The 24,147-nt window shown below is 48.6% G+C and overlaps 2 protein-coding genes across 31 annotated transcripts in view; one reads left to right on the top strand and one right to left on the bottom strand.

The window, feature by feature from the left end:
* Positions 1 to 24,147, bottom strand: part of LOC139755581 (uncharacterized) — an 887,125-nt gene that overhangs the window by 118,716 nt on the left and 744,262 nt on the right. The gene's annotated exons all lie outside the window — the stretch shown is intronic.
* Positions 6,010 to 22,203, top strand: LOC139755290 (uncharacterized). The gene is made up of 3 exons (XM_071673404.1): positions 6,010 to 6,115; positions 19,699 to 21,027; positions 21,890 to 22,203. Exons 2-3 carry the CDS (start codon positions 20,035 to 20,037, stop codon positions 22,088 to 22,090), a joined length of 1,194 nt encoding a protein of 397 aa, XP_071529505.1. The 5' UTR covers positions 6,010 to 6,115; positions 19,699 to 20,034; the 3' UTR covers positions 22,091 to 22,203.

Here is a 24,147-nt window from a genome sequence, read left to right as displayed (position 1 = left end):
CGACGGACTGATCCACCCAACCCATCGGTGGCATGGGTGGTTTCCACCCGCTGCTTGTGGATCAGGTGGACACTGGCGCTCCATCTGCGCCACGTGTGGTTCCCTAATGAAGACGAAGTCACTCCATTCACAGGGGAACGCCCTGGAGGAGGGGATGAGGGAGAGGCAGAAGGGGGGAGGGCGTAAGAGGGGCGGCAATCTGTCTCCCTGGGAAGTTGGTCTAAGTCCTCCCTCCCTCCCTCCTTGCAGTCTTCCTCTTCCTCCTACCTCGTCGTTTTCCTGGCCTCCTCCTCCTTCTTATCTTCCTCCTCCTCCTACCTCGTCGTTTTCCTGGCCTCCTCCTCCTTCTTATCTTCCTCCTCCTCCTACCTCGTCGTTTTCCTGGCCTCCTCCTCCTTCTTATCTTCCTCCTCCTCCTACCTCGTCGTTTTCCTGGCCTCCTCCTCCTTCTTATCTTCCTCCTCCTCCTACCTCGTCGTTTTCCTGGCCTCCTCCTCCTTCTTATCTTCCTCCTCCTACTTCCCGGTCCTTTTCCTCGCCTCGTCCTCCTTCTTATCCTCCTCTTCCTGGCCGGGTTATCTCCCTCCAGGCTGTGATCTTCCTCTTCACACTCCTCCTGCCTGGATTATCTTCCTCCCCCTTCATTCTCTTCTCCTGTTATCTTTCTCCCATATTTTCTCTCCCCTTTACCATCTTCCTCTTCTGATACCTCAAGACTGCTCTAATCTTCCCGCAATATCTACCCAGTCTTCCTCCCCATCGGTGGCCACCCCATCCCTATGCCAACCTCCCCACCAGTGGCCACCCCGCCACCATCATTATAACCCCTAACCCCACGTCACAAGACCAACTCCAGTTTAGGAGAAAATATTCATAACTTCTGAATCTCATTATTTTTTTTTTTTGGCCAGCCAGAAATCATAACTTCTTGACTCATTTTGTTTTCTCAATTTCCTTTTTTTCTTTCGTCACAAGAGAAACCAACTTTGTTACAAAGAAAAATGGCAGACAAGATCGTAACATTTCCATTGTTACCAATTTCATTCGGACGATAGGGTGATGATGTCAGAAGCAGGATGATAGGGTGATGATGTCAGTAGCATGATGATAGGGTGATGATGTCAGAAGCAGGATGATAGGGTGATGATGTCAGTAGCAGGATGATAGGGTGATGATGTCAGTAGCAGGATGATAGGGTGATGATGTCAGTAGCAGGATGATAGGGTGATGATGTCAGAAGCAGGATGATAGGGTGATGATGTCAGTAGCAGGATGATAGGGTGATGATGTCAGAAGCAGGATGATAGGGTGATGATGTCAGTAGCAGGATGATAGGGTGATGATGTCAGTAGCAGGATGATAGGGTGATGATGTCAGTAGCAGGATGATAGGGTGATGATGTCAGTAGCAGGATGATAGGGTGATGATGTCAGTAGCAGGATGATAGGGTGATGATGTCAGTAGGAGGATGATAGGGTGATGATGTCAGTAGCAGGATGATAGGGTGATGATGTCAGTAGGAGGATGACAGGGTGATGATGTCAGTAGCAGGATGATAGGGTGATGATGTCAGTAGGAGGATGACAGGGTGATGATGTCAGTAGCAGGATGATAGGGTGATGATGTCAGTAGGAGGATGACAGGGTGATGATGTCAGTAGCAGGATGATAGGGTGATGATGTCAGAGGCACAAGAGTAGCCACTCAACTGAACTCCATTTTGGCTGAGTGTGTGTACCGGCTGAGTGCGTCGAATGAGTAAGGTGCCGGGAGAGAAAGTTTCTGAAAATGAGTGCGTCTACAGTGCTTCTGCACTGAGTGCGTTTACTCTAAAGTGCATAATGAGTGCTTCAGGAGTGTGCCGGTGTTAATCTGAGTGCACCCACTCACTCTTAAAGGCCAGGTGAGTACCTCATCCAAGCATCTGTAATGAGTAAATGAGCCAGGTAAAGTGTGCATGATGAGTGCCTTCACAGAGCCACCAACCGAGACCGCGGGCTGAGTGCTTCTGGCACGTGCTTGTACTACTGGTTGAGTGCATGAACCAGTGCTTGCAGCGAGCGCCTGCTCTCCAGGAGGGTATATAAAAAAGAAAATATGTGTGTTTCAACTGAGTGAACTTTTATCAACACACTTTCTAAATCGCCAATCTTTCCCAGTCTCTTCCATTCTCAAATCCCCAATTCCTCTGGCTCCTACCATCCCCCATCCAAAGAATCTTTCTCAAGTCTCCCATTTCCCCCAGTCCTAAATCTTTCTCTGTCTCCCACCATTTAAATCCAATGCATCTCTCTCTCTCTCACTCTCCCATCTTTCTCAGTCTCTCTTTTAACACCCTTATCCTTCCCAGTCCCTTTCTCTCCCACCTCCCTTTCTTCCCAGTGTCTTTCTATCCTCTCAACACTTCCCCCCCCCCCCCCAACACCCGTCTGCCCGTCCTGCAGTAAACACACACACACACACACACACACACACACACACACACACACACACACACACACACCGTGAGAGGGGTCGGCACCATAACAGCTGGTGTGAGAGAAAGTCAGTCTCACACAGCTTTCCGCGTTGCTCAGCATTGACTCCCAGTGTGTGTGTGTGTGTGTGTGTGTGTGTGTGTGTGTGTGTGTGTGTGTGTGTGTGTGTGTGTGTGTGTGTGTGGCGCACTGGAACGCCTGCTTCTCATGATAACAGAGAAAGCGTTCCCTCCTGTTCGTTCCAGAACCCGACCCGGATGTGACTGGACGCGAAGGAGAACGGCGGAACAACAGAGCTCCCCCCCCCCCCCCCCCCCCACACACACACACACACACTACGTAGACCAGCCAAGCCAGCCAGCCACCAGGCCTGCCTGACCCCACATGATTCATCCCGTCAGCAGCCACCCACTACACACACACACACACACACACGACCCAGTACATATCAGGAAACACTTACGACCTCCATACCGCTTTTTTCAGATCTCCCGGGAGATGGCCACATCCAAACTACAACCATTAGATGATGATTTTCAGGTCCGTACTCATTACGAGGTCTGACGGGGCCATATTCTAATTATCTCTACTCTTCCCGGCCTGCCTGAGGCATTCCTTCTCCTGCAGGTGTCCACGATGACGTCAGCGACGCCCCTCCCCCCCCCCAGGGGGGGGGGGGACGAGGAGACTGCTGGGGGGAGACGCTACGGGTCTGTCACACAGCTGACTCACGTAAACAAATGGGTCTGCCCATCTTCCGGCAACCTGGATTTTCACTCTCGAGCCACAAGGGCCGAGTTGATGGTGGTCGTCTTCACCACACACGCACACACACACACACACACACACACACGTATCAACTCATCCACCTCCCACCATCCTCCCCTACAGAACCCTACATCTTAAAACCCACTCACTCTCATTTCAAACCCCAGTCCACACCTCACCCAAAACCTTAGTTTCAACCATAATCTAAACCTTCACCTTCCCCTTCCCCCCCAACCGTGGCCACCCGTCACCCACCCTCTCCTCCCCCCCACACATACCACATGGGCATCACGGCCACCCGTCACCCCCACCACCACCCGCACATACCACATGACAAGAAGGTCTCGTCAGATCCGGGACACCATTAGCATAATCGACAGCATCCAGTCAACAGCCGTTGAGCAATGTTCAACGGCGCAGCGGCTCGCTCGCCCGCTCGCGTTGAACACTCCCGTGTTGTGGTGGGGGCCAGGGAGGGAGGCTCTCAACTGACGGGGGGGGGGGGGGGGGCGTCTGGCACGAGAGACTCTGCTGAGAGAGAGAGAGAGAGAGAGAGAGAGAGAGAGAGAGAGAGAGAGAGAGAGAGAGAGAGAGAGAGGAGAACCAACAAGCCAGCTGTATATATATACATCTACATACAGACACACAGACACACACACGTCATTATTGCAAGTGTATTATGTATATATTATCTGTCCCTGCCTATCATACTCATACTCAGTATACCGTGACATCAAAAGCACGAGAGGATGTGGCCGCGCTGGATATGGTATGACTGAAGACAATATGTGGTGTGGGGCGGCCTGACCGGGTGAGGAATAAGAGGCGTGCAAGGGATAGAATGCACTAAATCGATGCGGTATACGGGGGGCGGCCTGACCGGGTGAGGAATGAGAAGCGTGCAAGGGATAGAATGCACTAAATCGATGCGGTATACGGGGGGCGGCCTGACATACTTCTCTGCATTATACATAACAGTCACAGAATACGTGTACAAAATGAGGCCTCTGTTCGTCTGTTCCTGACACGACAACACTCAGCCAGAAGTGCCAAGCATTTCTTCATAATAGAAAAAGTCATACATTGTTATGAATACAATTATCATTACTACTTCTACACACCCGGTGTGTTGAGCAGTGTTCCCTCACCGATAGCTTCACACTCACTCATCTTCGTCCCCTCTCCACATGATGGATCAATCTGCACATTAGACAGACACGCAAGCGCCCAAGCCGGGAGTTGAACAGTGACGCTGCCGGGGGAGAGATGGGGTTTGGGTGGGGTCAACAACAGGCTTATCAACATCAGTGAACCTCTCGTACGGACGGAGATCCCGATGATACACACTATCAACCTCTTCTTAATAGACAAGATACACACAGCAATAGGCCACCCTTTCATCTACCCCTCCCCTGCCAATCGTTTTTTTTTGTTCTTTTTTTTTTTTCTTCAGACTTCATCGCTCGTTTTCATTTCCTTCCCCCAGTATGCAATGAGCTTCGAAACCGTGTAATTATGACTGGGAATTTTCAGTCAGTATCAGCAAAGGTTAATAATCGATAAGGCTTCCTGGAATCGTTAATGAGACGTGCCTTGCATGGTGTTGGGAATATTGCCGTATGGTGCTCTTTGAGGTCTTATATCTATCTATCTATCTATCTATCTATCTATCTACATGTGAGTACATTCCCTGGAAAAAAGTAAACACAGAAACTCCGAGCTTTCGACTGTATTTTCAAGCCATTTTCAAGGATACAGATCAACTGTACCTTGTACCCTCAGCTGTGGTGAAGTCTTGGTTCTCTATATAGTGTCTTGTGCACGATGACTGTATCCTTGAAAATGGCTTGAAATACAGTCGAAAGCTCGGAGTTTCTGTGTTCATCCTTCGAGCGAGTTCACTCATATCAGTGTTTCATGTGTGTAGATGGTGTATATATATATACATATATATATATATATATATATATATATATATATATATATATATATATATATATATATATATATATATATTTCAATTAATGACCTGGTTACGTAGATGTCCGTTTCAGACAGGGTCTGACACAGTGGAGAAGCCCTGTTAATTCCTACAGGACGACCGCCTCATTTGCATATTAATCCACCGTGGGACCTCAGCACTTGTTCATCCAATCCCAGACCCGAACCACTACCCATCTCGAAGCTAACACCTCCCAAGCAGACACAAACACGGGAGGGGGTCCTATTAACAGCTAAAACAAGACATAAACATCGGCAACGTAGCGGTCGCCTGGCGAAATGAACACACCAGAGACAGGGGGGTTCGAACTCGGGGGGAGGGTCTTCGTTTGGGCAGAGGGGGGAGGAGGGTAAGGAGGGGTGGATGTGTGCAGGAGGGAGGCTTATCCCCTCCTGTACCACCACGGCGCCCCTGGCAGGTCGTGGAGACTGGTCGAGGCGGATGGTGGATGTGAGGATAGTGGTGTGTAGAGAACAGAAGCATTTATCGTGGAAGAAGCGGTGTTTTTGCTGGCCAAAGCCATAAAAACACACACACACACACTACATATATATATATATATATATATATATATATATATATATATATATATATATATATATATATATATATATAAACACACAATCTTCCTGGACTTTCCAACGGACTCATCTAACATTCCCCCAACTCCTGCAGTTGGGGAGGGAGGGGAGCAGACCCTACGCCCCGCCAGCCTCCCTCCCCAGGTGGCGGGGGTAGCGGCAGCGACGGGGGCGGGCGGGCGGGCGAGCCTGCTGGTCAGTCGGCTGCCAAGCGAGGGTGCGCCAGTGACTTTGAACGCCTCAGCAAGTAGTGAGCCACAGCGCCCGTCTGCGACGCCTCCTTCCCAGGCGAGTGAAGTAATGGTATCCATCCGTATCTATAGTGTCGGGGAGGCTGTGGTGGAGGGGACTGTGGTAGTGTCTGTAGTGGTGACGAAGGGTGAAGCTTGGCCGGTGAGGTGACAATGTATGGCGTGTCGGTGTGTGTCGTGGTATCTATAGTGTCTTTGTGTGTGTAGTGGGATCTACAGTGTCAGTGTGTGTGTAGTGGGATCTACAGTGTCAGTGTGTGTGTAGTGGTATCTAAAGTGTCAGTGGGTGCAGTAGTATCTACAGTGTCAGTGGGTACAGTGGTATCTGCAGTGTCAGTGTGTGTAGTGGTATCTACAGTGTCAGTGTGTATAGTGGTATATACAGTGTCAGAGTGTGTGTAGTGGTATCTGTAGTGTCGGTGTGTGTAGTGGTATCTACAGTGTCAGTGTGTATGGTATCTACAGTGTCAGTGTGTGTAGTGTTATCTGTAGTGTCGGTGTGTGTAGTGGTATCTAAAGTGTCAGTGTGTGTAGTGGTATCTATAGTGTCGGTGTGTGTAGTGGTATCTAAAGTGTCAGTGTGTGTAGTGGTATGTACAGTATCAGTGTATGCACTGGCGTCTAAACTGTCAGTGTACGCAGTGGTATCTACACCGTGCCAGCGGGTGAAGTGGTATCTGCAGTGTCAGTGGGTGTAGTTAGCACGTCGGACGCTAGTTTATGCAGTGGGGTTCAGAGCGCCCACTGTGTGTGTGTGTGTGTGTGTGTGTGTGTGTGTTGAAACCTAACCATAACGGTACAGTTTTCAAGGTGATCCCGAGCCAACTGCTTGAATGACCAGTCAAGGACCTTGTACCTCGTGAGCCGGGAGTGCTTGTGCCTGCCTCATGCACCGGTGCATGTGGGATGAAGGCCAAGGCATCATGCACGATGGTCCCAACCACCAGTTCTGCATGAGAACTAATACAGAGTGGTAGGTGTTTGTGAGGGAGGGATGATTATAATGATTCTACGACTCTCACTGCGTGTGTGCCGCCCATCGCCAGAGATAGAGAACAACATTAAGACCCACCGAAACCCAACCCCCTTTCTCAGCTCCCATCCCTAACCGTTCCCCATCACCCGAGTCTTTCAACACAACGACGTAGTCAGGTTTTAACTACCACACCGCCAGCCACAATCACCATTAAGATCCAGAACAAGCAATCCAAAACAATGTAGCGTGTCCAGTGCGAGCCGTGAGTGGCATCATCCACCAGCTGACGGGCAGCCAACAACAAACAAAACACTTTTACTTTCATCTATACATCCATTAACTGCCCGGCCGCTGAAGATAAACAATTCCTACGTCTGGCAATAGCACACCGATACACTGAAATTCCCCCAACCATCACATATCACATCCCTCTTCCTAAACATCACCAGCCGATGTATCTAAATTCCTTGACAAATGAGGAATGAAATGAGGAGAGTATAATACTAACACTGACTTCGCTAAATCTATTGGAATGATTTAAAAACTTAGTTATTTTTTCTCTCTCTGCCGTACGAGAGTTCTCCCGGGCCACTTGCGCCACGGCCGGCGCATGGCTGTCGAGCCAAGCCACCGTAACGCCTCACAAATATTAGCTCCGAATCTTTTTGCATTATGACGTCATTATGTGTCAATAAAAGGCGTGTCCGGATAGCGAAGAGAGTCCGCAGTGTTGCCAGATCGATACCCGGAGTCGAGGGAGGGAGGGAGGTAGGTAGGTTGGGGAGGAAAGAGCCACTGCCATAAAATATCCACGAGTGTCGCTGTTGACCTGTCCAGCCACGTTCGCCGTCGCCACCTCGACCAGCAACCCCGGCCGCTTGACGTGGTCCCCTCCCTCACAACCCCCCGCCAAACAACGCCGTACTACGGTAACGCAAGGTCTCCCTCCGACCATTCAAACACGACAATTCGACCCTTTTGGACACTACACTGGCCACTCCAGGCCATGGAACTACCCAAGGGTCGTTACCGTCAACCACCATAAAGGGTCGTTCGAGTCGTGCTCTGGGAAATAATGATCATGTGGTCAACACTACTTACCCCCCTTCCCCTCTCGTCTTGAATCAGAGCAGCAGTGAATGTAGCTACTACACTGCCTGACAGTGATGGTTAAGAGATGGTCATGTGGGTTTCAAATCATCATTACGAAAGTCATCATCCAGTGGTCTGTCGTGGTCATTACAGGTTTAATTACCGTTATTATCATAGTCTGTTGTTACGGTGTCCAAAAACAATACGTTTATCAAATAACTATTATAATCATTATCATTATTATTATTATTATCATTATTATTATTATTATTATCATTATTATTAGTATTATTACTACTACCTGTTCGCCGTTTTGCGCATTAGCGCCAAGAACAGCGAAGAAAGTCCGCATCCTGTCTTTTCTATCTTAATGAGGCCTCCTGCAGCGCCCAGGAAGTCTGCCACGTCCAGTACCATGCAAATAAATAACAAGATAAACATCAAAACACACACACACACACACACACACACACACAGACACACACAGACACAGACACACACACAGACACACAGACACACACAGACACACACAAGCAACGTAAAGAGCCAAAGTGACTGCCAACAGAAGACCCAGGCAAGCAATCGCACAAGCAAGACGAACCGAGACTCCCTTCACCAACCAACCCAAACTACAAAACCCCCAAAGAACCCGCGCTGGAAATCACGCCATTTTTCCACAGCCGATCCTGGCTAACTTGTCAACAAATAAGCGACATAAGACAAAAAAAAGAAAAAAAGAAAAATAAACAAAATACCACGACAACAACAACAACAACATCATCATCATCATCAGCAGCAGCTGTCACTTTCCTCCTCCCGACACACCAGAACTTCAGAGGAAGATTTGGGAATTGAGGTATTTTTCTCCCCGGCAAAACGAGGCAATTATCGCGCGCGGGAGTCGTATTGACAGCAGGAGGGTGGGCCCGCACTGCCAGGGTTGCCCCCCAGACTGGAAACTTTGTGCCGACGTCTTAGTGTTCTCTCGGTGTTTCCCCCCGCTGACCCGTCCACACCAGCCACACACACACACAAACCTCCCTCTTTATGTTCTGGCTTCACCGGCCGATCACACGGGAGGGTGAGGGAACTGCACAGTGTGTGTGTGTGTGAACTGCACAGTGTGTGTGTGAACTGCACAGTGTGTGTGTGTGTGTGTGTGTGTGTGTGTGACCACTTCCCTCTGTATAGTCGTGGGAAGGAGTTGTACACTCGTGGGGACCCATCTCTTGAACACTCTCCTCTATCGTACAACTTATGTACATGATGTACTCAGTAATAATCTTATCATTCAGTTTATCATATTCGTCCGCTGTTCTCTGAAATGCATAAGCAATTCATCACATCTTTTCTAACAAGTTTCTCGCTTAATTTCATGTTCTGGCCAATAGGGTCTTCTGTCTAACTTGATGGTTTTGATCAAGTCACCATTTAACTCTTCTCTCTTCCCGTGGTGTGTTAAGTTTCCAGCCTCTGTAACCTCTCCCTGTACACTCAACTCTCTTAACCTGGTTGCCATATGTGTCGCCCTCCTCTGAACCATCTAACAGTAGGTCTTTGCGCTTCTTCAAAAGCACGGACGCCAAACCTTAAGAAACATATTCTGACACTCTTCAGCAGACAAGTGGGTCTCCTCAACCATTCCCCTGGGTTGGGACTCTGGCGTCAGTTCAGGGACAATGTCCTCTCCCTCAAGTCCCTTCCACGCAGACTCACGCAGCTTATTTCCTGCTGGGCGATATTCATACCGAGGCCTTCTTTCGCCGCGTGCCTGAGCGTGTCTGTGTCTGTGGTCTGATATAGCGAAGTATGAGCAAGTGAAAGTATATTGCAAGAAATTCACACATGTATATTTGGATCGCTTCGTTGCGGTTATCTCTCTGTTAAGCCATCTTAAAACACATACACACACACACACACATTATATATATATATATATATATATATATATATATATATATATATATATATATAATCCTGGGAGCCTTGAAGAATGTGTGGAAGTCGAGAACATTATCTCGGAAAGCAAAAATGGGTATGTTTGAAGGAATAGTGGTTCCAACAATGTTGTATGGTTGCGAGGCGTGGGCTATGGATAGAGTTGTGCGCAGGAGGATGGATGTGCTGGAAATGAGATGTTTGAGGACAATGTGTGGTGTGAGGTGGTTTGATCGAGTAAGTAACGTAACGGTAAGAGAGATGTGTGGAAATAAAAAGAGCGTGGTTGAGAGAGCAGAAGAGGGTGTTTTGAAATGGTTTGGGCACATGGAGAGAATGAGTGAGGAAAGATTGACCAAGAGGATATATGTGTCGGAGGTGGAGGGAACGAGAAGTGGGAGACCAAATTGGAGGTGGAAAGATGGAGTGAAAAAGATTTTGTGTGATCGGGGCCTGAACATGCAGGAGGGTGAAAGGAGGACAAGGAATAGAGTGAATTGGATCGATGTGGTATACCGGGGTTGACGTGCTGTCAGTGGATTGAATCAGGGCATGTGAAGCGTCTGGGGTGAACCATGGAAAGCTGTGTAGGTATGTATATTTGCGTGTGTGGACGTGTGTGTGTATACATTGTGTATGGGGGTGGGTTGGGCCATTTCTTTCGTCTGTTTCCTTGCGCTACTTCGCAAACGCGGGAGACAGCGACAAAGCAAAAATATATATATATATATATATATATATATATATATATATATATATATATATATATATATATATATATATATATATTATTTTTTTTTATATAACACAGGTGCTTTCGTCCTCTAATGAATGCTAATTCCCCTAATCAAGAGATTGACTGATTTTATGCAATTATTCCTCAGAATACGTTTGAGTTAATTCCCAATTAAAAGTTTCCCTTAATCTGTTCAATCTATAAGAGTATGGCTGGTTCTCCGTTTTCTTCCACAATTGTCGCCAGAGAGAATGGATAAACCCAATGAATGGTTAACTATGTTATATATATATATATATATATATATATATATATATATATATATATATATATATATATATATATATATATATATATAGTTCTCAATTCCTTTTAACGAGAACTTATATATGTAGAAAATAATATTCCAGCTACTTACGAAAATTACGGAGGCCGGGAGCCCTCCTTGGAAACGCTAATGACGCATAAACGACTGAGCGCCCTGTCCTCGAGCACGACGACACGACCTCGTTAAGCACGACGGTTACGACCTCGTTGAGCACGGCGGTATGACCTCGTTAAGAAAGACGGTACGACCTCCTGGGATATAAGGTTTTGACCCCTCTCGCTCACAACGCGATGGTATGACCTATGGTGACCTCCCGACTTGACCCTACGTAGGACTGGCAGGGTCAAAGGTCACGGTCGTCACTCTCGTGACTTGAATCTCCCGAATATAACGAAGGATGCAAGGAAAACAAACAAACAAACAAAAACAAGAAAACAAACGGACTGGCAAGACAAGACATCAAGGCAAATTAATTTCACTTTTTTTTTTTTTTTTACGTATGGAAAATCGATATTCTATAAACACAAATTCACTTAACTCTTACAAATGGAAATTCGATACTTTGGGCTAAAACTTACCAAGCACAACTAAACCCAGCATATATAAAGCTCTCTCTCTCTCTCTCTCTCTCTCTCTCTCTCTCTCTCTCTCTCTCTCTCTCTCTCTCACTAAAACCTACATTAATTGCTCTTTTGACAAAAGTTAGATCCAATTTGTATCCCTCAGGCTGGCTTTCAAACGAAAAAAAAAAAAAAACATTGGGTGACGGGGGAAGGGGAAGAAAATGGATGAATGGGTTCCTATCAATGGGCTAAAATACACCAACACACACCAGCCGAGGTCATGTATCCGTCCATTGACCGGGCATCCTCCGTGTGGAGGATGGTCACCTGGGTTGGGTGTGGGCCGACTGACTAGCCCAAGATTCGAACCCACGGGGGTCCATGGTGACCCACGGTCAGTAAAGTTAACCACTAACACACCCCGGAGGCCCGTGTGTGTGTGTGTGTGTGTGTGTGTGTGTGTGTGTGTGTGTGTGCGTGTGTGTGTGTGTGTGATCACCTGTTTCTGCTAATGGGGTGGGAGTTTCCAGTTCATGGGGGGCCCCATGTACCAGCCTGTCCTAAGCCCTTACGTGCACTTGAAACAAAAGAAACATCAACCTCTCTTATCCTCGTCTTGTTACTCTCTTCTCCCTCTCTGCTGATGCATACGCATTCCCCTCCTCTTCCTCCCCTCCTCCTCGTCTTCTCCCTAACTCTTGCGGACATTCTTGTCTTCTCCCGTCGCTGGATGGCTTCTCAAACGCTTCCTGGAACCGCTCGCTCGCCATCCCAACCGTCAGGTCGGAGGAACAATTGGAAAGTTATATAATCGTGTTCCTCTTCGTCTTCCTGTGTTCTGATGTGGGTTGGTCTGTGGCTTTACCTAATACACTCACGATATCTTCCCTCCTCCTCCTCTCTCTCTCTGTCGCTGCAATCTTCACCTCCCATCTCCGAACACTCCAGCAATTCTGCGCCTCTCTCTCTCTCTCTCTCTCTCTCTCTCTCTCTCTCTCTCTCTCTTTTAAAGAGATGATTCCAGACTGGGGTGTGCCATTTGCTACGTTGGGTCTGTCTGAGCGGTTCTTGAGTCCATTTCCTTGAGGGTAAGGTTAACCGACCATTACGGTTTGGTTTTTCCTTCTTCTTCTTCTTCTCTCGTCGCCCTTCTGAGGCGGCGGGTCTGCTGACGGACGAGGTACTCAGCCAATCCCAAGCCTATCCCTTTTTGTGTGTGTGTGTGTGTGTGTGTGTGTGTGTGTGTGTACTATCCCGTGTATATCTATAGTGGTGGACGGGTTGGGGGAGGAGAGCCTCCCGCTTCACTATCCTCTATCCATCGGGACACATCAGGAATGTAAGTTACTCTAACTGTCCTCACCCAGGTAACCTCGTGGTAGACCTAAAGGTCTCCTGTTGCCTGGTCTTTCTACGTTCTCCGAAGTCCCTCCCTCTGGCAGGAGGGGTTTCTCTTAAGAAGCTCCCGTAGGACCTACTCCACCGTATGTTTGTGGTGTAGCTTCGTATCTCTGCATATGACTGGGCTGCAATGCACTTGTGTGTTACGGGGACAGAGTTCTACACTCGTGTTAACCCCGTCTCTTCACTTTGTATATAATTACCAATGCCTTTACTCCTGTGTATGTAGACACACACACACACACACACACACACACGACCCTAAGCCAGGGACCTATTTATCGAACCAGCTCCGTGGGGAGGATGAACACTTGGGTTGGGTGTGGGCCGACTGAAGCGCTAAGCATTCGAACCCAAGCGGGTCGGAAGCTGACTCAAGGTCGGAAATGCTAACCACCACACCACGGATGCTCTGGTTCTGGCAGCTGACGCCCGGCCACGTCTCAGTCCCTCCCTCCCCGCCTTCGTCGTTTGATGTTAAATATTTGCTACATAATCAGGAGAGATCCAATTAAAAACGCACTGACTGGAGGGCGCGATATTGAAACTGGGTCGCCAGCGCCACTTGACACGACCATCCACCCCGCCCACATCCCTCCCTGACCTTGGGATATTCCTCGTAACGTGTTTTCAAAATATTCCTCCTGCACTCGGCTCTATATATCTGACAACGCTTCGACAAATATTCCTCTCTAAGAAAACGTTTCTACAAATATTCCTCACTCAGAAAACGTTTCTACAAATATTCCTCACTTAGAAAAGTTTTCTACAAATATTCCTCACTTAGAAAACGTTTCTACAAATATTCCTCACTTACCAACGCGGATACCTCTCCAATTACGCCTTATTCTTGCCTAACATCTACCATATTCCTCCACAAATTCCTCACATTTACCTCACCATGAAGCATACTTCTCCAAATATCTATCATTCATACCGCACAGTCATCGGTATCTCACCGTCATGCACACACCAGTCAAAATATTCCTCACTCTTATGATACCATCATGAGAACCTCTCGAAATATTCCTCATACCATCATCACCATGGCTCCAAATGTTCCTCACTCTTTATCTTAAAAAGTGACGCGTACTTATCTCAAGTCCTTCTCACTGATGATACCTTACCCTCTCCCTCCCTCACCCTGTACACCATCGGCTGAGGGCCTAACTTCCACCTTGGCTGCCCACGGCAGAGGTTGGCTTAGTGCCTGCTTCCCCTCCACTAACCCTGGGTTACCAGCCAGTCTCGTGGTGCCTCCCTCCTACAAACTGACCCTCCTTCCCTCTCAACAAAACTTTATACTTCTCCGGTTAACTCCCTCCCTCCACTTCTCTCCAAGGCTGAAACACTAGAAGAAAACCTCAAAATTCTTGCTTTATGTATTTATAAGTCTCACGCAAGAAGGACTTTTTTTTTTTCTTTCTTCTTATCACAGTGTCCGAAAAATTCTCAAATTTAATTCACTGGCGCATTCGACGGTGTGTGTGTGGAGTTACCCATTAGTCCAGCACGGGGAGGGAGTCCTACACTCGGTGGGGGCCACATCTCCTGAACTTCCTCTACCATGAAGTAACTGTTTGTTTCTAACCTTTATATAAACTGCTAAACTTCACTGTCTGCGACGCTGGCCACTTTATGCCAACCATCCAGAGACACGACCACACCAGCACCTCCCAACATCCATTCTAACTGGCTCGTCGCCCAGCTTCTTATAGCGCCCTCAGGTGAGTCTGGTTCTGCGCCTCCTGAAGACTGTTATTCACCTAACAGTGAGGCACCCCACTCGTTAACCCCGTAACCCACTCGTTAACCCCATAACCCATCGTTAACCCCGTAACCCATCGTTAACCCCGTAACACATCGTTAATTCCGTAACCCATCGTTAACCCCATAACCCATAATTAACCCCATAACCCATCGTGAACCCCGTCACCCATCGTTAACCCCATAACCCATAATTAACCCCATAACCCATCGTTAACTCCATAACCCATCGCTAACCCCGTAACCCATCGTTAACCTTCGTTAACCCCGTGATCCCCAATGAGACTCCCAGGATGGCACCTCTCTCCCGCGTCCTTTGTTCCCTTCTAATGAGGGAGTCTCCAACCCAGCGAGGGAGCCCACCCCCCCACCCCTGTCTGTAGATCTAACTACTGTTTTAACAGCCTTTAACGAGGAGCCGTGTCAAAAGGCTCTCTGGCAGTCCAAGAGCACACAGTCTGTCCGGCCTCTCCTCTCTTTGATCTAAGACGCAGCTCAAACCCCCGTCAAAGAAGTCTACAAGATTGCTTATGCATGACCGACTTCTTCAACTCCCTCAACCCCCCCCCCCCCCCCCCCCCCCCCCCGTGGCTGCCTCCTGCCTAGGAAGGTTCTCCTAGGCAAGCAACCACTCATTTACTTCCTGATTATCTTCTCCTGCGTCTCACGAACCACCACACCAGTTAGGTGAGACGGTTTCCCCCGCCCACAGTGCGCTGTGCACGTACCATCAGTAGCGTCAGTACCAGGTAAGTACTGGTTGGCACCCGGTGCGTCACCTGTGTGGCACCAGTAGTACCGGGAGGAGGCCAGGGGTACGTAGACAGTGCCCCTGCGCAGAAACCAGTCGTACCGGTTAGCGAGGGGTGTGTCCCCTTGCGCAGTACTGGTCGTACTGGGAGGCCACCGATGTGTCTCGCGCTCAGTTCCTGGTGGAGCAGTCGTGCGCCCTTTCCGCAGTGCCGGAAGGACAACAGTGCTCCCCCCTGCGCAGTACCGGGAGGCCAGCAGTGCTCCCCCCTGCGCAGTACCGGGAGGCCAGCAGTGCTCCCCCCTTGCGCAGTACCGGAAGGCCAGCAGTGCTCCCTCTTGCGCAGTACCGGGAGGCCAGCAGTGCTCCCTCTTGCGCAGTACCGGGAGGCCAGCAGTGCTCCCCCCTGCGCAGTACCGGGAGGCCAGCAGTGCGCTCCCTGGCCTAAAACTCCCCCCAACATCTAATTTCCTTTTAGGAAACTTGTCCGGGAGGAAAGTTTTCGGTTCTCCCGACGAGTCTTAAGAGGTGGGCACTGGGTGGGAGGGAGGAGGGCAGCCCGCCCGCTGTGTCATTTCCCAACCATTGTGTCAAGTGGCACCAGCAGCAGCCTTCTTGGTGTCACACAGCCATGCACTCCGCCGTGTTGACGCGCCCGTCTAGAGGCGTGACACGTCACGCGGTATCCGACCGATGTCAGGGTACAAGAGGCGACTGTGTGATCGGAAACCTCCCTAAAATGCCTTTCTACCTCTCCAAACACACAGAGATGCCCTGACCCTACATGGGCACACTAGCGTTAGCTGGGCGATAACCTGAGCATAATTCAGACTTAGGTTAAAAAGAATGTTAGAAAAAAAAATAGTCATAATGTGAGCGTTTAAGTGAGAGGTGAGCGTTTAAGTGAGAGGTGAGCGTTTAAGTGAGAGGTGAGCGTTTAAGTGAGAGGTGAGCGTTTAATTAAGAGGTGAGCGTTTAAGTGAGAGGTGAGCGTTTAATTGAGAGGAGAGCGTTTAAGTGAGACTTGAGCGTTTAAGTGAGAGGTGAACGAAGAAGGGCTTACACTACAACGCTGATCCAACATTCATCATTAAGAAGTGAAAGACGAGATGCGTCCACCTTCCCTCCGACGTTTCCACTCTCTCGCTCTTCCTCTTTTTTCTCTTTTTTTTTTCCTCGTTAATTAATCCACTCGCTTCATTTCTAATGAAGCGACTCGTTTAATCCCGAGCAAGAAACTCTGGCTAATGGCGGCCGGGCAACATCATGTGTCAGGCGCTCGGGGGAAGGTCTTCTGTCCCCATCAGATGGTCTATGGTCTTCCCCACACGGACGACCCCAGGCCACACGGGTCTTCCTCCAATCCCTCGAGCACGACGATGACGGTGGTACGACCCCCTGGGTTCGCCAGTCTGGCCTTCTGACCTGACCCCGAGGAAGGGCTAGGTCAAAAGCTTTGGCGGGGGAGGAGGAGGAGGAGGAGGACGGGGGCTGGGGGCGTCGTCGTCAAGGGTCATCTGGTCGTCGACCATTACGGTTCTGGCTTGTCCACCGTGACCCATCACGACCCCTCCTTCTCGGATTCCTGTGCCTCGGACGCGGCAACGCACGCATGTGAAAGGTGGTTCATCCTTTCCTTCACCCATTACCCTCCTTCTTCCCTCACGTTGCCATGGTCTCCAAATATGACTCTTTTCACCCTAAGACCAACCAACCTCTCTCTTCGGGTACGTCCCCCTCCGCCTCCAAACAGGACTCCTCCAACCTAACCCCTCTCTCTTCGGGAACGTTCCCCTCCGCCTCCAAACAGGACTCCTCCAACCTTTCCCTCCATGCCCTCTCCTTTAACCTCTCTCTCTCTCTCTCTCTCTCTCTCTCTCTCTCTCTCTCTCTCTCTCTCTCTCTCTCTCCTCTCCCTCTTGGTCGAGTGGTCAGCACTCATGAGCAAAGTTCAGGAACATTTTACAAGTCAAGACCTTTATCCCAAAGGGGGAGAGCGGGGTCGAGTGGGCGGTACAATACACACAAAACAATCCTTTGTCATCTCGCTTCGGGAATTTCAGTTTCCTTTGTCTCGTAATTACGTGCCAAGACTTCATTCATCTCCGAGTGTCTCGTGTTTGAAGTCCATTATTCTCCATACGAACGTGGGTCAAGATCAGATCCGGCCTAATTTGATCACGTACCTAAAGAGAAGATTACGAATATACATACATACATATATATATATATATATATATATATATATATATATATATATATATATATATATATATATATATAGAGAGAGAGAGAGAGAGAGAGAGAGAGAGAGAGAGCTTGTTATTTCAGGAGAGAAAAAATTGTCCATTTGCAGTTCACAATTTAAGTTGGCGTTCGTCATCAGGACAGACTGCCTCAGTCCCTGACTACCAGCTGCAGTAAATCTCGTCTCTCTCCCTCCCGGAGGAGGCGCGCGCCTCAACCCACCGTGCCTGCGTCTCGGCCAGGCCAGCCTGCAACACGACCCACACACGTCCAGATGAAACTGGCGCAAGAATCCATTTGTCTGTCTGTCGCCTCGGCTCCCACCAATCCATATTTCACACCGGACACCCACCTCCCTCCCTCCCTCGAGTGTAGACAGTGTGATACCTCACCTCACCACACCACACCACACCACACACCTCCTCCTCCTCCTCCCCTCTCCCCAACCCACCCCATCAAACTCCTGACGCGGCACACGTCGTTGGAATTACCACGGGAGGCTCTCTTCGCTGGAAAACAATCTGTGCAGAGCGCGGGAGATCCGACCGAGTGTTTCCACACGGTCCCAGCGACCCGATGTGGACCTCGTAGTTTCAGACGCCCCTGCTGTGGCTGTGGGCGGGCTTCTGGCAGTCTCTTTGCCCTGAGATCTCGGTACTTCCCTTTGCTGTGGACCTCAGACGATTTCTTGACCTCATGTTTCCCCATCCTGGACTTGAGTGACCCTATCTTGACAAATGCTGCTCCATCTTGACCATGTGTGACCCAATCCTCACTCTGTGTTTCCCAGTCTTGACGTTGGCTGACCCCCATCTCGACCTTAATGTTTCCCCATCTTGACCCTGTGTGACCCCCATCTCAACCTTACGTTTCCCCATCTTGACCCTATGTGTGACCCCCATCTCGACCTTAATGTTTCCCCATCTCGACCCTGTGTGACCCCCATCTCGACCTTACGTTTCCCCATCTTGACCCCTGTGTGACCTCCATCTCAACCTTACGTTTCCCCATCTTGACCCTATGTGTGACCCCCATCTCAACCTTACGTTTCCCCATCTTGACCCTGTGTGACCTCCATCTCAACCTTACGTTTCCCCATCTTGACCCTATGTGTGACCCCCATCTCGACCTTACGTTTCCCCATCTTGACCCTGTGTGACCTCCATCTCAACCTTACGTTTCCCCATCTTGACCCTATGTGTGACCCCATCTCAACCTTACGTTTCCCCATCTTGACCCTGTGTGACCTCCATCTCAACCTTACGTTTCCCCATCTTGACCCTGTGTGACCTCCATCTCAACCTTACGTTTCCCCATCTTGACCCTATGTGTGACCCCATCTCAACCTTACGTTTCCCCATCTTGACCTCGTGTGACCCCCATCCTGACCACTGGGCTCGGACGATGGGGGGGAGTGGTTTACTTTTTTACGATATTACAAGTTCTAGCGGCCAAGTGACACCAATGGATCATCCTGGGAATATCTACTTGTTTTCCAAAAAGCACACACACACACACACACACACACACACACACACACACACACACACAAGATCTTGCTAGCACAGTTGTACCATTCTCTTAAGACACCATAAACACCTCCTAGGCCCTCCAGTGTTGTTATACAAACAAATGCACTATGTGTCAACCTTCCCTCCGCTCACGTAAACATGCATCATGCTCTTCGGGATCCCCTCCTCCGTGTATATGAAAATCAGGAAAATAAACCTCTATTCAGGGGGTCGGTTAAGGCCAAGAGGCAACACCACCTCAACGCTGCCTCAGTTTACAGGTCAAACTAATTACAATTATGTTTTTCAGGCCCAGTGACGTCAGAGGGCGGCTCGCTGTGACGTCTTGGGAGGTGTCGTGTTGTGTCAGGCGGTGGCTGGCCTGGTCTGGCTTGGCCTGGCCGGGTCGCGACCTTCAGCACGCTGTCGTAATTACATTGTTCACCTGAGTCACCTCTGACCTCTTGGGCCAACCAGGGCCTCGGCTTCCGCTGCAATATTCAGAGACTGGTGACCCGTCTCGACCCGACATTACCGAATGCCGTTGATGGCAAGGTAACACAGAGCGAGAGACGGAAGGGGGTTATATTTAACCCATACCTAAGATCTGACTTCCAACGTGTCAACAACACACCTTTGTCTTCAGATGGCGCTGCCACCCAGCCTCTACAGTACTTCAACTCTTCTCCTGGCACTCCTGATGACGCTACAAGGGCAGTGCCAGCGGTCTGTGGCACCCGGGTCGGTGCCAGGCCACCGCATCCACACCACAAGGGTCCTCGGGGGTGTGCAGAGATTCCGACAGGTTCTGAACAACCACGAAGGTCATCGGCTTCCACAGGGCAGTCGGCACCCGCAAGGGGGAGCGCCTCAGCGTCCAGACCTAACCAACAGGTACCCACACACTCAAGGACCTGGTGCAACTCAAGTGGAGGAACGTCCTGGAGTTCGTTCGCACCCTCCAAGACCAGTGCACAACTTCACGCCCAGTGACAAGCCATGGAGACCAGAGGCTCAGCCAGACGTCGACGAACTCCCAAGACTCTCCTCTGATAGGCTGAGAGTTCATGATGCCTCAAGAGTTCCAGAAGACCCGAGAGCCCTTGAAGTTCCAAGAACTCCCGAGTTTCCACTGGCCTCACACGCCCCAAGAACTCCCGAGTTTCCAATGGCCTCACACACCCCAAGAACTCCCGAGTTTCCACTGGCCTCACACGCCCCAAGAACTCCCGAGTTTTCGTTGGCCTCAAATACCTCAAGGGTTCCAGAGGCCATACGAGTTCCAGACAACCCAAGAGCCCTTGAAGCCCCAAGGCCTCCCGAGTTTCCGTTTGTATCAAATAGCCCAAAGGCTCCAGGGGCACTTAAAACTCTAGTGAACTCCAGGTCCACCAAACCGCCTAACAGATTGAGAGCGTCCGGGATTCTTCCAGGAGTTCCCGAGACCCAGTCAAGTTCGCGTATTCCACGGCATCCGGAGACCCCGAGAAATCCCGACGCCCCGCGAGTTCCTGAAGTGCCCAATCACTTGCCAGTCGACTTAACCAAACGCTTGAACGAGTTCCCCGCCTTGGCAGAAGCCCTCCAGGCGGCCCCAGGTTCGGTCTCCAGGCATTCCTTCTTCGAACCAACGATTCAGGTGAGCCATAGCCAATCGCAGAGCGAATGGTAAAATGGTCTTTTCAGACATCTCTTTTTTTCATGTTTCCAGAACCAACTGTTAGGAATGAGATTGAAAGAATTAAGGATTGAAGTGTTCCATACGGCACAAAGAACATACACTGTTCTTCTTCACCTTCCAAGCACAACGCGCCTCAGTGTAGGCAGATCAGAGTTATAAGCTTTAAATGTCATAAAGGTTATTGCGTCGTGTATTTGAGAAAAAAACAACAAAAAACCACCCCCGGTTGAGTAGTTTATAACTGAGGGTTGCATGTGCTGTACTCTGAGCTTTCAACGATGATGAAATTCTGTTACGTTCAAATATATATATATATGTATGAATCTATCTCTCTCTCTCTCTCTCTCTCTCTCTCTCTCTCTCTCTCTCTCTCTCTCTCTCTCTCTCTCTCTCTCTCTCGTTCCATGCCTCTTTTTTCATTCCCCCTCCAGCATCCGTTGCCTGGAAAATGAAAATGATCGGTAGAAAAAAAGAAGAAAGGGCATTATACAACGAAGTAGCAAACTGATGGTGTCATACCGTCAATGAACGTACTGTAATCTGGTCTTCGCCCTCCTGACATATGCACATGTGATTCCCTCCTCTCCCGGCCAGCTCACTCTCCCTCCACTCCACTCCCTCTCTCACTTCTTCGCTCACTCTTGCTCCACTCCCACTTCCTCGCTTCCAGCACGTTCTCCTCCCCAAACTGCCCCCGTCTTTTTTTTTTTTTCCTTTTTACCCCTTTCAACGTTCCAGCATCCCTTTCCATACGGCACTTTCTCCTACCTTTTCCACTCGTCATCTTCCACCAACTCTCTCGTCTGCCACTCCCTGGCAGGTGGAGGCGGTGGAGCTGAGCGACGAGGAGTGGCAGGAGTACCTGGAGAACGAGTGGAGAGGCGACGGGGTCGTGCCACAACTCCTGGACGCCCCTCCGCCCTTCCTGGTCAACGTGAACTACGGCGACCACCATTGTCTCCACCTGGGCAACGACATCAACCCAGCCCACGCCAGGCATAAGCCCAAGGCTTTCCAGTAAGTTCTGTGACAGCCATATGTCTTTCCAGTACAGTTCTATGACCAGCACACGTCTTTCCAGTACAGTTCCATGACCAGCACACGTCTTTCCAGTACAGTTCTATGACCAGCACACGTCTTTCCAGTACAGTTCCATGACCAGCACACGTCTTTCCAGTACAGTTCTATGACCAGCACACGTCTTTCCAGTACAGTTCCATGACCAGCACACGTCTTTCCAGTACAGTTCCATGACCAGCACACGTCTTTCCAGTACAGTTCCATGACCAGCACACGTCTTTCCAGTACAGTTCCATGACCAGCACACGTCTTTCCAGTACAGTTCTATGACCAGCATAAGTCTTTCCAGTACAGTTCTATGACCAGCACACGTCTTTCCAGTACAGTTCCATGACTAGCACACGTCTTTCCAGTACAGTTCCATGACCAGCACACGTCTTTCCAGTACAGTTCCATGACCAGCACACGTCTTTCCAGTACAGTTCCATGACCAGCACACGTCTTTCCAGTACAGTTCCATGACCAGCATAAGTCTTTCCAGTACAGTTCCATGACCAGCATAAGTCTTTCCAGTACAGTTCTATGACAAGCCCGCGTATTTTCCAGTATGTTCCTCAACAGCCCAGAGCAAACATGAACCCCCCAACCCAATCCAGTAAGTTCAACTACATCTCAACTCCCACCCACCACAACCCCACTGCTGACATAAACCAAGGTGTCCACCATCAAATATTTCTCCAAAGTTACACAATTCGGGCTATTAACTTTTAATATCTCCGGAGGGAGGGGGATAAAAAAAAAGAGAGAGAAAAACTTTGCCATAAATAAAAACTTTCACCCTTATTTCTCTTCCCCCCCAACCCCTCCCCCTTTTGTAAAGTCTGAGGCTCCTAAAGTTACGGGAATATATTTCTTGATGATTGAAATTCCCCCTCCACTAGGGAGAAGTTTAGCTTGAATAGGGAAAAATATCGTGGCTCTGGTTGTGAGCCCCGGCTGCACTACATATGCTTTTCATACCGATATGATCAAAAAGTCTCAGAAACATGTTGTCTATTCATCCAGTTTCTGAGATTTGGAGTTTGGTCATACACTCAACATGATGCTCTTGCGTCTAACAGACCTTTATGACAACAAATAATAATAATAATAATAATAATAATAATAATAATAATAACAATTTTGATAATAATAATAATAATAATAATAATAATAATAATAATAATAATAATAATAATAATAATAATAACAATTTTGATAATAATAATAATAATAATAATAATAATAATAATAATAATAATAATAACAATTTTGATAATAATAATAATAATAATAATAATAATAATAATAATAATAATAATGACAATTTTGATAATAATAATAATAACAATAATAATAATAATAATAATAATAATAATACTAAATCTCACAGGGCAACTTAAAATATTATAGTATAACGCTGCGATTCTGTATAATTTACTTGTTATATCTTTATGTTGTGTACTGTAAATTAGTTAGGATCCCACCCTAGCATAAGATATACATTCTGAGATCACACATTTGGTAGATATGAAAATAACGTAGGTTATGGACAGTTTTCCTATAGTCCTCCTCAAGTTACGCTGGGGAGAAAGCGAGCCATCTGTAGCAAAGTGTGCCAACCCTTCCCTCGTAGCCTTCCTCACGCGGAGCTAAGCAGCTTTTTTTCACGCTAAGCCTTCTTTCTTTCTTTTTTTTCCTCCTCTCTCTCTCTCAAGCTGAAAATGCTAATATCCAGCTTACCTGATCATGTAATATCTTTTTTTTTTTCTCCTTCAGAGCGTAGACTTATTTTTCAGCTTACCTCGCAGCTCATGATCGGATCGAAGGCAACATTTCCTATTTAGCAAGAGGGAGGGAAAATATACACACACGAGCAGGAAATACCAACTTGGCTTTTACAGCCGCATCCATTACGTAATGGAAGCAGCAACACGTACCCGGCGTAAACACCCACAAACACACACACACACCCTGTGAGGCACCTCACCATTACCGAGTTCTCTAGTTCCATCTAAC

This window comes from Panulirus ornatus, chromosome 19 (assembly GCF_036320965.1).
Source record: "Panulirus ornatus isolate Po-2019 chromosome 19, ASM3632096v1, whole genome shotgun sequence".
Taxonomy (NCBI): Eukaryota; Metazoa; Arthropoda; class Malacostraca; order Decapoda; family Palinuridae; genus Panulirus; species Panulirus ornatus.
Note: the sequence above shows the minus strand (reverse complement) of the source record. Positions and strands in the feature narration are given on the sequence as shown.